Source organism: Littorina saxatilis, linkage group LG4 (assembly GCF_037325665.1).
Source record: "Littorina saxatilis isolate snail1 linkage group LG4, US_GU_Lsax_2.0, whole genome shotgun sequence".
NCBI classification, from domain to species: domain Eukaryota; kingdom Metazoa; phylum Mollusca; class Gastropoda; order Littorinimorpha; family Littorinidae; genus Littorina; species Littorina saxatilis.
The window spans coordinates 37,584,580-37,602,046 of record NC_090248.1 but is presented as its reverse complement, the minus strand read 5'-3'; the positions used below and the strand labels follow the sequence as shown (position 1 = coordinate 37,602,046).

The 17,467-nt window shown below is 41.0% G+C and overlaps 1 protein-coding gene across 1 annotated transcript; it reads left to right on the top strand.

The window, feature by feature from the left end:
- On the top strand, positions 1–17,203 carry LOC138964664 (chorion peroxidase-like). The gene is made up of 13 exons (XM_070336673.1): positions 1–133; positions 3,278–3,393; positions 3,796–3,916; positions 4,363–4,533; positions 6,292–6,355; positions 8,145–8,257; positions 8,759–8,968; positions 11,158–11,506; positions 12,110–12,249; positions 13,131–13,323; positions 13,603–13,772; positions 14,466–14,568; positions 15,169–17,203. Exons 1-13 carry the CDS (start codon positions 58–60, stop codon positions 15,236–15,238), a joined length of 1,896 nt encoding a protein of 631 aa, XP_070192774.1. The 5' UTR covers positions 1–57; the 3' UTR covers positions 15,239–17,203.
- The last annotated feature ends 264 nt before the right edge of the window (positions 17,204–17,467 follow it).

The window sequence follows — 17,467 nt, the reverse complement described above, 5'->3', positions numbered from 1 at the left end:
CAGACTTCCTCCCTTGTTTGGCAAGATCCAAACGAGCACAGCGTATTAATTTTGAAGATGGGTATTTCTATGTTTTTTTCCACGACTCAACTTGTGATTTTGAGCGTTTTGTTCTTCTCGAACAGTCTGGCACGTGAGTATTTGCAAAGGATTAAAAAAAAAGTGTTTTCTGATCTTTTTCGACATTGTTTGCTTTAGTTTAGCAATTGTGCCGTTTCCTAACTTAAGAACCCGAAAACGTTTCTGATTTTGATTTGTATTTCTTGTTCAACAATATTATCTCTGCTAGCTGTCCATCTGGTATTTACCGTTTTTTTAAAGTTTTTTTTAATACAATTATTTTTAACATTGTCGTTGCTGTATATCTTGAATCAACAGTTTAAAAAAAAATCCTGTTAATCTCTGTTTCGTTGCAATCTGTCTTGTATAAACAGGTTTTTTTTCTTTTTAATTTTTATTTATCTAATTTATATTGTTTTTGCTGAGTTGAAAAAATTAGTTTTCACTTATCTATATATCGATCTATATGATCTAAATTATATATATTGTGTCTTTGCTGTCTATCTGGTATGAACACTTTTTTGGGTAGCTTTTTAAAAAATGTGCATTTGATATTCATAGCGTCTGTGCCGTCTATCTAGTATCAACAGGTTTTTCTTAACGTTGTTTTCTTTAAATTCTGCTTTATCTTTGCTGTCTATCTTGTATTAACCGGGATTTAAAAAAAAACAAAAAACTTCTTTATTTGAAATGTCGTTGCTGTCAATCTTGTATTAACAGTTTTTTGGGTAGCTTTTTTATTTATTATGTATCCATAGTGTCTTTGCTGTATAACTTCTATTTACAGCTTTTTTTAATTTCTTATCTATCTTAAGTGTCTTTGCTGTCAATCTTGTATGAACAGGTTTTTTTTTAAGCTTTTTAAAAAAATTTTGTATCCATAGTGTCTTTGCTGTATAACTTCTATCAACGGTTTTGTTTAAATGTTTAATTCATCTATAGAGTCTTTGCTGTTCTGTATTTGTTGTGTCAACCTTTTTTTTCCCAATTTGATTCCTCATTTAGCCATGTTGTCTTTGCTGTATATCTTGTATTTACCTTTCTCTTAGAACATTTATTCTGCGTTTGTTTGTTTGTTTGTTTGATTGTGAAAACATTTTGTGAATTTGTTTTAATTTATTTATTCAAACAAATTTTTTTTTTTTTTAAAGGCACAGTGCAGCTCACAGCCTTCGTTTTGCGTTTTTGTTGCAGCTGAGTGCATTTGCAGTTCAAAAATCCTCCTATGGTAGTAAAACAAACCCAAAACTACCCAACGACGACATCTGTGAAGCTCGACAATTTCTTGTTCACGCGAGTGCATAAATTAACCTAGTTATTACGTGGTGTTTGGTCGGAGTTCGATTCAACTGAGTGATTCCGGCCTCCATTTTGTTTTACACAAACTCATGGTGACGTCTGACATAGTTTGCTTAGTGAGGTGTCTTTTTGTGCATGATGTGGTGATCTACCTGATCTAAATTTAGATCCGAAAATAGGCCCAGACCTGCCGGGTCCGAGTACGAAATTAATTCGTAAAAAAATCGGAGTTCTTGACTCTTTGGGTGCAAGTCAATGAAACTTGGTAGTTCTTCTAACGGATAGCTGCCTGAGGTATGACTAAAAGCCCCAGGGGCTCTGTGCACCTGGATTTGACAAGTTCAGTACCTTTAACTTCTTAGCATCACACAGACACACAGACACAGACACAGACACACGCTAAGACACACATACTAACGCACACATACACCAAGAAATACATAAATATTGAATCACCGGACATTCCTGTAAAATAGGCTTTCTAATGAACTACAGTTAACTTTCCGATCTTAAACACTTTGAGAAAATCAGGTCTTTAAAAGGAGGGAGTCTTAATATGAGGGTATATTTACAGAGGGTATGAACAGAAAATGTGAGATTACAGGGAGTGGGTAATAAATCGGGAGAGGGGGGGGGGGGGGGGGGGAGGGGCGGACTCTTAAAAAGGTGTTCCACTGTATTGCGTTCAACTTTATGCCTTTAGAAAAGAATGCCTGTCGGTAGAGTATATTGCGTCATCAGATTGGTGAGACAAGGACTCCGTTTTGCGGGATAGGTCATAATATATGACGCAAACATGTCAAGACAAATGACTGTTTAATTCAGGAAGGATAGTAACATACATTTACAAGCCCATACTTTAACGTCATAGACATACTAAGCCAAACGGAAAAGACGATGTTCGGAAATGACTAGGTCGGGTTTGCATGGATTGTGAAAAATGGAATACTCTTGCTTTTGTTGAGGCAAACTTTCCCTCGTGATATTATAGGCCAGTCACTAGCGAGGGTGTGTGCCTCCACAAGTGGTGGACCAGCAGCATAATTATGGGAAAGCTTGCCCCATTAAAAGCAAGGGTATTCACTCTTTCACAACCCATACAAACCCGACAGAGTTACTTCCGAACATCGTCTATTGGACTAAAGAATCAAAGATGCAGGGAACACGCTGACTTTGAGACATGTGCAATTGCGTAGATTGACCCAAATCAAGAAAAAATATTTTGCGCAGTGATATGTAGCCAAAATGCGTATGGAACATAATAATGCAATTATACGCAAAATTTTGCGATGAGCGCTTACCCCGATTACACTACCCCTTTTAAAGTTTGTGCACTTCACTTCTGCTCGTTGTCTTTGGTCTTTTTTGCTGTTTTGAAATACAAACTTTCAACAACAAAAATTGACCAGCCCCACCTTTTCTTTCAAAGATTTTAGTTTTCTGTTGATCTTTTGGTTTTGTTTATGTCTTTGTTTGTATTGTTTGTTTGTGTGTATATTTGTGCTTGTTTGTTCACGCGTCTTCCGGGATGGGCAATATTTCATATTTTCAAATTTTAAAACAATTATTCTTACTTTCGTTTGATTGTGTTTTTGAATGGGTAGTAGCAACGCCGGATTAAGCAAAGTTTATCCTTTACAAATCTAATATCTATCTCCGGAGGGGTTTGCCTTCGTATGTGCACCCAAGCACAAAACCAAGTGCGCACGGAAAAGATCCTGTTATCCATGTCAGAGTTCGGTGGGTTATAGAAACAAGCAAATATCAAGCATGCCCTGAAAGCGGCGTATGGCTGCATAAATGGCGGTGTAAAAACGATCATATACGCAAAAAACGAAGAAGAAGAAAGAAAAAAAATTGCCAAGGATAATGAAAAGTGTAGCAAAATAACCAAACATGCCACTGGTCCTGGTTACAGAGGAATGCAGCGCCAAGACAACGCATGACGTGCTGTGCGGGTTACCTGAAGTAGTGGATGCAGCATCCACCGGCACCATCAACTTTAAACCTGTACACCTGGTGCAGGGCTATGAGGTTCGTTGCTTTGCTCTCCATTGTCTTTAATGATATACGACACCGATACATGCGCAGGCTACAGCGGTGACCTTACGAGTAGTGTTCTCATGCTCATACGTACTATGACTAAGTCACCGAGTCAAATTCTTTCTCGACATTCTTTGTCAGTTCCTGGAAGACATGCAGAAGAAGCGACAGATATTTTTACGTGACGCCATTATTCATATTATGGCATCTTCGTGCGTGCGTGCGTGCGTGCGTGCGTGCGTGCGTACGTGTGTGTGTGTGTATGTGTGTTGTGTGTGCGTGTGTGTGCGCGCGTGTGTGTGTGCATGTGATTGTATGTGTGTGTGTGTGTGTTAATTTGTTTTAATGCTTTGTGATATGAACACTGTTACATGTGTGTGTGTGTGTGTGTAGGCGTGTAAGGGTGACTCAGCGGGCAAGTACCGTACGGCCGACGGCACGTGCAACAACGTGTTTAACCATGGCAGTGCTAACCGCCCGCCTCGACGTCTGCTACCCAACGCTTATGATGACGGTTAGTAGTACTTGTATTTTGAACAAAACAGTTTTGGGATTTTTGTTTTTGGTGAACGAATCATTGGTTGAATTAGAAAGCCGGTACTTTTGCCACTTTATTAAAACAAACGAATGTCAAAAGAAGACGAGGACCATATGAATAGTTTGATATCATTATTATGGAAGAAGACATCAACATTTTCAAAATACAATGGACATCGTAATTATAGTCCCATATTAGTTAAATGACATAAACATTTTCATAATTGCAGAACATCGTATATATAGTCCCAGATCATTCAACAGACATCATATACATGTATTGTTGAAGCTGTTTTTGTTTTGTTCATAAGTTAATGAAAGTGCGATTTGAGATGTATTATATGCTGCCTGTGACCTAGACAAAAGCCTGGCTGACATCCGTCTATGGCAATAGCACAACACTTTAAAAGATGGCGTTTTCAGGTGTGAACTCGCCACGCACGCGCGACACGCGGGGAGCGGCGTTGCCAGCGGCAACCAACGTCAGCCGTACGGTGCATCCCATGAAAGACGTCAACAAGCGCTTCACCATCATGCTGATGCAGTGGGGGCAGTTCATCGACCACGACCTCACGGGATTCCCCATTTCTTCAGGTACGCTTGTCGTTGTAGTTGTTGTTGTTGAGTTGGTGGTGGTAGTGGTGGTGATGGTGGTAGAGAGACGGTCACCAGCGCTTCACAGTCATGCTGATGCAGCTCAAGGGTTACCCAATTTCTTCTGGTATTGTAGTTCTTGTTGTGATTATGTTGCCAGCTGTTAATCCTCCCTGGTCAAGACAAAGGCCTTTACGTAAAGACAGTTCTGCTCAATAATTCTCTTAGATTTGCTCAGGATTGTTTACATGGAATCAGACCCTCCACTTGGACTCATACCAACAATCATTATTCTGATTGCTTTCTGTGCAGATTGGGAACTGTTGATGAATCATGTTTTGCAGATTGACACGAGTATAGCCTTTAAGGAAATAATTCATTTAAAAAGCAAACAAATCCTGCTCTGCGCAGAACGCTGTCATGGTGTTGATTGTTGGTATGTGTTTAAGTTGAGGGATGGTCTTATATCATGTAGAGGCTTTGTCGGATTTGTCATGGTGTTGATCGTTGGTATGTGTTTAAGTTGAGGGATGGTCTTATATCATGTAAAGGCTTTGTCGGATTTGTCATGGTGTTGATCGTTGGTATGTGTTTAAGTTGAGGGATGGTCTTGTATCATGTAGAGGCTTTGTCGGATTTGTCATGGTGTTGATCGTTGGTATGTGTTTAAGTTGAGGGATGGTCTTATATCATGTAGAGGCTTTGTCGGATTTGTCATGGTGTTGATTGTTGGTATGTGTTTAAGTTGAGGGATGGTCTTATATCATGTAGAGGCTTTGTCGGATTTGTCATGGTGAACTGCATCGCCTACACGAGCAGGACTTTTCCTTTAAAAACAGAGTGAAAGAAATTCTGGCGTCGATGGAAATCATGTCTTACGCATCTCACTGTAATTTTCAGGAAAACTGTAGAAATTGTTCTGAGGCAGACGGGAATTCAATCTTATATTTGACAGATTAGGGACTTAGGCTACTGACTAGTGAATTTTAGATATAACTTTCTCAGCGGCAGCATGACCAATAAAATTACGGACCTGCTGACTTGAGAATTTCAGATATTGACGTTCCCAGTGGCAGCAATGGCCAATAGACGATATTCGGAAATAACTCTGTCAGGTTCGAGTGGGGTTTGAAAGAGTGAATACTCTTGCTTTTATTGAATCAAACATTTTCACGTGACATTGTAGGTCAGACTCTAGCGAGGGGTGTGTCTGAAGCACTTGAACAAAATTGCTTCAATGAAAGCTCAACTCTTTCACAGTCCATACAAATGTGACAGAGTTATTTCCAGAGTTCGTCTATTAGGGACGTAGGAGACTGTTGGACCAGGCTGCGTATAATGTCTGTGTACTGGTATGGCTATAAAGAGTAAGGAGAAGGATAAGAATAACATTTCATGTAGTCCTGTGAGGTTACCCTCATGGAAATTCGGGCTGCTTTCACCCTGGGGAAAGCGAGCTGCCACACAGTATACGGCGCTATACCGATTATTTTTCCTGCATGCGTGTATTCATGTTTTCAAGCCCTGAGACTTTCGCTGTAAACTTGGGTTATTCAGAGTGCCCGTGCGTGCACACCGAGGAGAGTGTGCACAAAATTGATTCTGGGAAATAAATCCCTCGCCGAAACGTGGGGATCGAACCCACGCCGATAGTGACAACTGGTTTGAAGCCAGCGCCGCTACCGACTGAGCTATTTCCCCGTTCCCCGTTCCCCGGGTAAGTGATGACGTATCAAACTGTTCTGACTTTTCTTGCAGAGGTGGATCGTTCCATCAAATGTTGTGGACCGAATGGGGAAGCCTTGAACTTTCGTCCTGATAGGTGAGTACAAGATAGTAAACAATACAAAAGCTAGACTATGTATACGCTACCACATTGAGAAAAATGTGTCTTTTTATATTTAGTCAAGTTTTGACTAAATATTTTAACATCGAGGGGGAATCGAAACGAGGGTCGTGGTGTATGTGCGTGTGTGTGTGTGTGCGTGTGTGCGTGTGTGTGTGTGTGTGTAGAGCGATTCAGACTAAACTACTGGACCGATCTTTATGAAATTTGACATGAGAGTTCCTGGGTATGAAATCCCCATACGTTTTTTTCATTTTTTTCATAAATGTCTTTGATGACGTCATATCCGGCTTTTCGTGAAAGTTGAGGCGGCACTGTCACGCCCTCATTTTTCAACCAAATTGGTTGAAATTTTGGTCAAGTAATCTTCGACGAAGCCCGGGGTTCGGTATTGCATTTCAGCTTGGTGGCTTAAAAATTAATTAATGACTTTGGTCATTAAAAATCGGAAAATTGTAAAAAAAAATAAAAATTTATAAAACGATCCAAATTTACGTTTATCTTATTTTCCATCATTTGCTGATTCCAAAAACATATAAATATGTTATATTTGGATTAAAAACAAGCTCTGAAAATTAAATATATAAAAATTATTATCAAAATTAAATTGTCCAAATCAATTTAAAAACACTTTCATCTTATTCCTTGTCGGTTCCTGATTCCAAAAACATATAGATATGATATGTTTGGATTAAAAACACGCTCAGAAAGTTAAAACAAAGAGAGGTACAGAAAAGCGTGCTATCCTTCTTAGCGCAACTACTACCCCGCTCTTCTTGTCAATTTCACTGCCTTTGCCATGAGCGGTGGACTGACGATGCTACGAGCATACGGTCTTGCTGAAAAATGGCAGCTACTTGACTAAATATTGTATTTTCGCCTTACGCGACTTGTTTGTCTTCTATTATGAGTGTCCAGTTTATCAGTTGAACCTGTATTCAATAACGATAACTCCGACCACCACCAGCTCGCTCGCTCTCTCTCTCTCTCTCTCTCTCTCTCTCTCCTTCTATTACCCTTACCCGTTAACAAACCTTCACGCATTTAAATGTATGTTAAATGTAAGTATAGTGTATGTACGTGCCAATGTATATTTGTAAACATGTGTTTATATATATCAAAAAAAGAAAAGAAAAAAGAAAAGAGTGAACAATTGTGATTGGCATTTGAAAATAGTATTGAAAAGACGAGAACGTTTTTCGGGGGTCAGACTGCACAAGGGGGTGACTATCTTGGTAAGCGTGTTTCCCACATCTGCTGTTGTCTAGCAAAACACAGAGTGCGTATTAATGACGGTGGCGGTTCACTCATAAATAAATGTTTGGCAGCTTTTCTGTTAACTGTAGTTATTTTTCCCCGACTAAGCCACACACAGACGTAGATGCAAATGCGACATCAGGAGTGTTGTGCCCGAGAAATTACTCCACAGGGTGGGAACCAAGCACAGACTCGGATTGCTTGAAATCTCAACCAAATCTCAGTTTCAACCCAACCGACCCAGCACTTGGTTCTGACCAAGTTTCGCACTTTCTCGTGACACCACCCCAGCTTCATAGCCTTTTCAGATTGGGGTGTTAAGCATCTGTCCAACAACATTCTTCTTCTTCTGCGTTCGATTTCATGGCCGTTATATCTTCAGGTCTGTAGCTGCCATGAAGTCCGCAATCTTCTGTAATTGCATGAGCAGCAGGTCCCCAGAGCTTGGTGCCCAGGAACGTGTTCTAACTACATAATTATTTATGTTTCTGTGACTTCTATCTTTCAGGGAGTGTTTCCCCATCCTGCTGACGCCAGAGGACGCTGGCGTGCGTTTCGTAGGCAACTGTATGGAGTTCGCCAGGTCTGTGGCTGCTAGAGACCCGGCTGGCAAGAAAATCAGTGAGTTTGCATATCACATTGACCATGAAACATTGTGTCAAAAACTTACAAAACTTCTTCATCTTCTTCCTCTTCTTCTGCGTTCGTGGGCTGAAACTCTCACGTACACTCGTGTTTTTGCACGAGTGGATTTTTACGTGTAGCCTATGACCGTTTTACTGACGAAACGATCGACCGAGGCAAAAATATTAAATAGTGACTGTTAATGAATGCTTTTAGCACACTCCCGAAACTCGTGGAAAAGATGTCCTAAACATGTGTCGTAAGATATCAAAAATAACACAGCAATATCTCAGAATGTTTACTTCGTCCTTTTTTTTAAGCCAAATCAACTCAAAGATTTGTGTCTGTTGCGTATCTTGTTTAGGCCGACAGGTCAACGTTTTTGTCAAGGTTTCGTTTTGTGTACAATCAAACGTTCCATGGACGTTAACTTTTTTTTGGATTTTGCTCCAGAAATACTTCATATTTATTCTTTTACTCACCCCTCTGCACTCCCAGTTCCCCGAGAGCAGGTGAACTCTGTGACGTCATTCATGGACGCGTCAATGGTGTACGGCAGCAGCGAGGAGCTGCAGAGAGAACTGCGTGAGGAGACGGTCGGAGGGCAGCCAGGATTCCTCATGAAGGTCTCTCCCAGCGACCTCCTGCCTCGAAACCCTGAGGAGGACATCTGCATCCACAGACCCGGGGAGTTCTGCTTCCTCGCAGGTGGGTTGCTCATTCTTGGTACCTCGGGCGATTGACACGAGGTGGGCGGGGCCTGTGGGTTAGGATGACGTGCTCTCAATACTACTACCATAACCGTAGTATGTGAAGAGAGAAGACCTTCCGTCACCCTAACCACGTGACACCATACACATAAGCCCCGCCCACTTCGTGTCGAGTGCCTGTGCTCGGTCCAATAGAGCGTGTGTGTATAGATTCGTTCTAATTTGAGTTGCTTTTGAAAGAGAAAAACATGCAAGTGTGATGAAAATGCAATAACCCTAACACTATTCATCAGAATGATTTGAACTTTTGCAGAATTGTTTTAACGGCAAAAGCGACCAAGAATAAATCACTGTGGTTGAATGCATTTCGCCATGGAGGGCTTCGATGTCCCCAATTGCTCAGGCCAAATAAAAATATATGTTGGTTTAGGGTAACGTGACCAAAAAAGATAGGGGTCGGTAGGTCGGCTTTTCTTCTTCTTCGTTTTTCTTAAATTTAGTCGATTTTAAAGCAGGTTACTTACCTTAGCCTCGGTATGGTTATCAAAATGTGCCAAAAGTTGTTCGTTTTTTTAGAGAATGCAAAAAAGTTTTAGGGTCGGTCGGGAAAAAATAGGTTCGGTCGGGTTAACCTAAACCAATATATATTTTTATTTGGCCTCAGTTACACAATCAACTTAAAAACGAAAGCTTTTGTTTGTATGGAGTCATGCAGGTCACTGTAGAATTTGATTGTTCATTCTAAAAAGCAATAAATGGATCTGTGACTGTGTTTGTGTGACTCGTTGATGTTGTTGCAACGTGTAATGGCTTAAAACCCCTAATTGTTGGATTGGATTGGATTGGATAAGATTTACAGTCCAGTGAGGTTACCCTCATGGAAATTCGGGCTACTTTCTCCCCGGGGAAAGCGAGCTGCCATACATACGGCGCTACCCATATTTTTTTCTTCTTTTTTTTTCCTGCATGCGTGTATTCATGTTTCCTGAGACTTAATGCCGTGTGAGATGGAATTTTTTTACTTTATTCCAAGTCCCACGGGTATTTGATGGACATTTTTATCTATGCCTATACAATTTTGCCAGGAAAGACCCTTTTGTCAATCGTGGGATCTTTAACGTGCACACCCCAATGTAGTGTACACGAAGGGACCACGGTTTTTCGTCTCATCCGAAAGACTAGCACTTGAACCCACCACCTAGGTTAGGAAAGGGGGGAGAAAATTGCGGCCTGACCCAGGCCTGAACACGCAACCTCTCGCTTCCGAGCGCAAGTTTCGTTACCACTCGGCCACCCAGTCCCATGTGGCAAGGTACATTAGGACATGATGAGAAACCTTGCTTGTATGTGTACATTTGTTTGTGACGTGTAATCCTCTGGTATACAGTGAGCTGCATAAATCGTGACGACAATGTCTTAAAAACTGAAGCGAAAACCAAAAATGAGAGAGGATTTTTGTTCTTGTTAAATTCTTGTCTTCTCCTCAATACATGAAAAAACAAACAAAAAACCTATCAGATGACAAGAACCTTCAACTGGAGATGACACAAAATTGGCGTGCATTGACAGATTTAAAAACTCAAAATCAAAAGTGGTTATACGTCACTAGCCCTTAGTTTCGATGTAATGTTTAAAATGCATGAACAGGACATACGAAGCACTATCAATGAGTAACAGGGAAGAATGGAAAGACGGCTACTTGTTTGTGTCGCAAAAGAAGTCGTCCGGATGGTTTGAGTCATATGTTAAATGGATGCAAAGATGATGTTTTAAGTGGGAACATTGGTAAAAGTTTACAAATAATGTTTCAAATTAATTCTTTCCATCGACAGTCCACCATATATTTATTATGTTCCTTGACAACGAAAGTTAGATTTACAGTATGAGTCGAATTTCAAAGTCTAAATCTAATCATCACTTTTTACCATGAGTTTTCCTCAGTTTGAATGCACTGCCGCGGTTCTTTCCGTGTGCAATGTTTGGTATCTCGCAGCAGCTTCCTTGACTTTGGGACACTTTTCTGGTCCAGATTTTGCAGAGCAACATTTTTCTGTTTTAAAAGCTACTGCGTACATACGGGTAACGGCTATTCGCACGCATGCGCATCTCACAGATCACGCAGTTTCCGGAAACCGCGAAAATTGGAATCATTCGGCTCATCTCACATTGAAATCATCTCTGTTACAGGAGACACGAGGGTTAACGAGCAGCCAGGTCTTGCTACCATACACACCGTGTTCGTTCGTCTCCACAACAGGATCGCCCGAGAACTGGATCTCCTGAGACCCAATGATACTGATGAAGAGATTTTTCAGCTAACCAGAAAGATCCTCATCGCCATTATTCAAAACATCCACTACAACGAGTGGCTTCCCATCATCATCGGCCGAAGAACGATGCGCGAGTTCGGGATTCAGACGGGTTCCCGATCTCAATACGTGGCGAGTGTCGACCCCCGCATAACTAACGCATTCTCTACGGCTGCTTTCCGCTTCGGGCACTCGCTGATTCCACGGCAGTTTGTCATCGGCGGCAGGTAAATACCTCCTTGTTAAACGCGTTATTTGATGACTGCAGGTAATTCTTCTTTGTGTGATTCAGATGAAGCCTTTTAAGTTCTGTTGACAGAAGCGAATTTGATTTTTGTCTTGTCTTGTCTTGGCTTGTCTTGTCTTGGCTTGTCTTGGCTTAGCCCGCCTTGTTTTGTCTTGACTTGTCTTGTTTTGGTTAGTCTTGGCTAGTCTTGGCGTACCTTGTTTCGGCTTGTTATGCTTTGGCTTGGCTTACCTTGTTTTGACTTGGCTTGATATGGCTAGGGTTGTTAAGGCTTGACTTGCTTTGGCTTGCCTTGCCTTGCCTTGCCTTGTCTTGTCTTGGCTCGGCTCGGCTTGGCTTTTTTTGTCTTGCCTTGCCTTGTTTCGGCTTGGTTTCTCTTGCTTTGCTTTGCCTTGTCCTCATCATTATTGTGGAAAATACGCAGATATAAATGAATGCTGTCACCACAATTTAAACCATTGGTTTCAACACAATCCTGTAGTTCATTCCGTGCTTCTTTGTGAGCACGTAGTAATTTACCTTTATAACAGAAGATTATGTCCCGCTTGAACATCCCTTTTTAGACACTTCGTGACTTTTTCAGAAATCGTCCTTTGCGCGAACTGTTCAACCGCCCGGATGAACTGTTCAACAACTTCAACGACGTTCTTCAGTCCCTGGTCAGTCCGCTCAGGACTCAAGGTGCTCAGACCTTCGATAGATTCTTCACCGGTGAAGTCACAGGTAATTATTTTTTCAATACGACCATCATTCCTTCCGGGAAGAAAAGTTGTATACCAAGAGGGCTTCGAAAGAAAAATAAGAATAATTTATATGGAGAAACATTTTGTGATCATGATGGCATTCATAAAGATTAGAAGTCCATATCCCGATCCATGTTTTGTTTCCATGCCAAAGACGCTCACCTCAAAGGTCACTTCCGCCCATCATACACAACCAAAAAAGTGTAAGTGCAATGGGAAGGAAGTATTTTCAAGTTGTATAAAGCTTTTGTTCTATCCTTAAAATATTCGGAAGATCCATTAACTTATGAGGAAATCATAAATAGGATCCATGTATCTAGAATATTGGTGGGCACTATGTAACTCACATAATTTTCAACTGTTACTCTGTTTGAGGCTCTTTTTTGCGAAGTAATTGCGCAGCTGCCTGCAAAACTGTGTGTTTGCAGTGGTGTCTGAACAATTCAGCAAAATGCCTTGTACATGTACGTGTTAATTCGACGCTCTCAATTTCATTATATTTCATTTCAGTTTGCCACTGTGGGAAACCAATATTGAACGTGTATAACCCAATCAAAAAAGTTCATGAACCGGGGAAAGAATCGACATAGAACAAAATAGAACGGACAGAAACCATTGCACATAGTCAGTTTTAATGAAACTGGCAGTATGGAAGAGAACGGTACATTTAGTTTCGTTTTTATGTTAAGTGTTTGGCATTTATTTCTTTTTTAGGGGGGGTGTAGGGAGGGGGGGGAACTAGAGGCTGCTTTCAGTGGTTTAAATATTGTAAATCTATGGTGATTCGGTCACTTGTGTTTTCTTGTTGTACTCTTCTGCTTAAATTGCCGCACTCCAATATCGAGGTCGTATTTTTTCAAGGTCATTTGTTCGAGCCTGAGAACAACGGTAAACCCAGCCGCGGCCTTGACCTGGTGGCCTTGAACATCCAGAGAGGTCGTGACCACGGCTTACCTCCCTACAACAAGTTCCGACAGTTCTGTGGGTTACCGAAGCTGACACGATTCGACCAGTTGCCGGCAGACGTCGCTCTTGTCTTCGAACAAGTGTACAAGTAGGTCACAGTCTCTGTTTGCGAATGATGACCGTCTTTACTTAGTTCGCTGTACATCCGAAATATCGTTCAGATCTCAAACTGACCCTGGTTTTCAGTGTCAATCTTTTACTTTCAAGTCGACAGATCGTAGAAAGCGCTTCCAAGGACTTGTTCTTTTGTTCTATGTTATTTTTCTTTAAACCTGAAAATGTCTGCACAAAATAAATTATCCGTTTTCTTCTGTAAAGCTGGACGTATTTCGGCTACTGATGCGTTGCCTTTTTGTTTCCCCTACAGCTCACCTGATGACATTGACCTGTTCAGCGGCATCATGTCGGAACCACGTGAGCCGGGTCAGCTGGTTGGTGGGACGCTGGCCTGTCTCCTGGGCAACCAGTTCCACGCTCTCAAGTATGGCGACAGGTTCTACTTCGAGACTGACCGCATGCCGGAGGGCTTCACTGATGGTAGGTTGACCCCTCTGGTCAGTCCGTGGGAATCTGTTTGTAAAGGCCTTCCTTCATTGAGCCCGAAGTTGACTTCGCGAAGTCTGTGTGAAAGTCTTATACCGAAAATTCAGTGCCAAAGCTTCGTGCAGAAATCGACTTCGCCCAATAAACCCTATCGGTTTTATACGTGGGGCAGCAGTTAGGTACCGCATGGGTCCTGCACCTCCGATTTCGGCCATGGACGTTTATCGGTATTCCAAGCTCTCACAAGCTCTTGCAAATGTCAAAGCATAGCAAAGCGTGCTGTACGGATATCTCGCGAGAGCTGCGAAGGCCAAAGATCGAAGTTCTCGTGACTTTCGAAGAATAACGGAGAGCATGTCTCGCGGAGATCTCGCGAGAGCTGCTCAGATTCCGAAAAGATCCATTGATATCAGGCTTTAAGCAAACACGAGACAAGCAGTACTTCTGCTGGGGATAAAGAGCGGGGCTGTAGGAAGAAACTATATTTTACAAGAGGCACAGCCTTCAAGACTCACGTATGAACATTCCATCCATCGACCGTTTGATAGAGCTCTTGACTTGTGATCCTTGGGTCACGGGTTCGAACCCAGGCCGGAACGGAGACGGGTTAGACTCAATAATAAAACGGTGAAAAGCAAACTGCGTGACTGGCGAATTGATGAAAACCATGTTGTCATAACGTTACAGATCAGCTTGCTGACATCCGAAGAATGACGTTGGCCCACGTTTGCTGTCAAGTAAAGGCTGTTCTTAAAGTGCAGAGCAGGGCGTTTGAAATCCCCAATAACAGGTATAGTATGGCATATCTGCCTCAGAAACCACTGTGCCTCTCCTCGTCGAGTGTTTGTCTCCCTGTATGTCTGCCTCTTTAACTCCGTGTCTTCCTGTGTATCTGTTGATGTGTCTGTCCGTCTCTCTGTCTGTCTGTCTTTTTGTTTATAAGTGTGTTGTTATATATTTTCCAGAAGAATGTTACCTATTATGGGCAGAATATACCTGCGCAGTTTCAGCGGCACAGACGACGCACGGCCTATTATTTATGCCGCGATAAGGATTATGACGAGTACTTGGCCTGTTTTCCTTTCATGCAACGTGTAGCGGGCTGGGATAAGCTACAGTGCGTCGTCGGTCCTGCTGAAGTTACATATGTGAGCGGAGCCCCTTATGTTTAATATCTGTGTGCGTTCGTGCGTGCAAGCGCGTGTTTGTATACATGCCTGTCTTGAATATTTGTCCTGCTTCAGATGTTCTCTCTTTCGTCTGGCAATAGTGGTTCGCAAGATGACCAATATCAGTTGATTGTTTAACTGAAAAACTCTGAAGTTGACTTATTGATTGATAAACGAATTGATTGATTGATTGATTGGCTGTTTTGCATGACTGGTTTCAGTAACGGGTTTGAACTGTGCTCAGACCTGCGTGACGCCTTCATAGACCTCACACTGTTCCAAAACTTCTGATCAACGGATTACGGATCAACGGATTACGGATCAACGATTGACACTTACGATCTCATAGGCGTCAACATATTATACATCAAACTCCAACGTCTTTCATGTTTCGCACAGCTGCTGCTTAATTTTATTGTGTTAATGTTTTCGTGTATATTATGAAATCAGAATGAAGGGAGAAAAAGGTGTTCACAGTCGAAATCTCACTGATAGTTTGATTGCAATATTCTAATTGCCTCTGTGGGTAAGCCACATTCAGTCAAAAAGAGGTGGGTGTTTTGTTTCTTTGTATATATCACAAATCTGTCATAAAAGTTAGTACATGTATATTCAAACCTTGCGCAAGCGTCTCATATTTTTGTTTCATTATCATCCGCTTTCAAAAATATATGAAAACGAAATTCTTACCAGTGGTTTGCAAAAAAATAAAAAAAATAGTTTTATATATATAAAGAAACCAATCCAAAAAAGATCAAAGTAGACTGTTAACACTCCAAAATCAAGCATCAAAGAACAGGAATGGTTTAAAATCCAAAATCAGATAGACTGCTAACGTTCCAAACTTTAGATTAAACACACATGATTGATAGGCGATTCCAACGTTCAATTTATGCTCACGTAGAAATAAATCATTGATAGGTGATTCCAACGTTCAATTTATGCTCACGTAGAAATAAATCATTGATAGGTGATTGGAACGTTCAATTTATGCTCACGTAGAAATAAATCATTGATAGGTGATTGGAACGTTCAATTTATGCTCACGTAGAAATAAATCATTGATAGGTGATTGGAACGTTCAATTTATGCTCACGTAGAAATAAATCATTGATAGGTGATTCGAACGTTCAATTTATGCTCACGTAGAAATAAATCATTGATAGGTGATTCGAACGTTCAATTTATGCTCACGTAGAAATAAATCATTGATAGGTGATTCGAACGTTCAATTTATGCTCACGTAGAAATAAATCATTGATAGGTGATTGGAACGTTCAATTTATGCTCACGTAGAAATAAATCATTGATAGGTGATTCCAACGTTCAATTTATGCTCACGTAGAAATAAATCAAACGTTCTGATAACCTACCATTCTTGTTTTTGTGTGTGTATTTATCAAGAATGGTTGAGTTGTGGAAACGAAGCTTAACTGGAACGTCAACATAGTGGTCTTTGAAGTACATGGACTGACAAATAAAAAAATAAATAAAAAAACAGTCTTCAAAAACCGCGTGGTCGATATTCTCGATGATGAAAACCATTCTTGTTTTTTAATAAGTGGTTCGATGCTGTGACTGAACAGACACACATTCGTGTCTTGAATCTGGCCGATCATCTTGTTAATAATTGGAGAAAAATACAAAATGATGTTGCGATTTTTATTATTAAACTGAATGCGATTTCGTGTTTGCACCCTCAGTTAACTTTCTTCTGAGTGAGTACCGGTATTTCACACTGTTTTCTGAGTGAGTCTGGATTTGGTATTTACCGGTATTTCACACTGTTTTCTGAGTGAGTCTGGATTTGGTATTTACCGGTATTTCACACTGTTTTCTGAGTGAGTCTGGATTTGGTATTTACCGGTATTTCACACTGTTTTCTGAGTGAGTCTGGATTTGGTATTTACCGGTATTTCACACTGTTTTCTGAGTGAGTCTGGATTTGGTATTTACCGGTATTTCACACTGTTTTCTGAGTGAGTCTGGATTTGGTATTTACCGGTATTTCACACTGTTTTCTGAGTGAGTCTGGATTTGGTATTTACTGGTATTTCACACTGTTTTCTGAGTGAGTCTGGATTTGGTATTTACCGGTATTTCACACTGTTTTCTGAGTGAGTCTGGATTTGGTATTTACCGGTATTTCACACTGTTTTCTGAGTGAGTCTGGATTTGGTATTTACCGGTATTTCACACTGTTTTCTTTTATGGACACTTTTAAACTGAACAAAATCATAGTGCATTATATTTGAATATTTGTGTTTGTTCGATGAGTATATAAAGAAACGGTGTGAAAGTCAAAACGAAATGCACACACACTCACACACACACACGCACGTACGCACGCACGCACACACACACACACACACACACACACACACACACACACACACCCACACCCACACACGTTTGATGTTTTGTGAACAATGTTTTGTGCAAGTCGGCCTCCATTTTCTATCATCATTACTTCGACATCATTTTACTCTGTGAACGCTCACAATTCGAGAGGTCGAGGCT

Excerpts from the sequence above, each read along its gene's own strand:
- LOC138964664 (XM_070336673.1), top strand. The coding sequence starts at position 58 with ATGGGTATTTCTATGTTTTTTTCCACGACTCAACTTGTGATTTTGAGC. Across the intron at positions 13,324-13,602 it reads GTCTTCGAACAAGTGTACAA|CTCACCTGATGACATTGACC; the intron begins GTAGGTCACAGT and ends TTTCCCCTACAG. Across the intron at positions 14,569-15,168 it reads TTTGAAATCCCCAATAACAG|TAACGGGTTTGAACTGTGCT; the intron begins GTATAGTATGGC and ends GACTGGTTTCAG.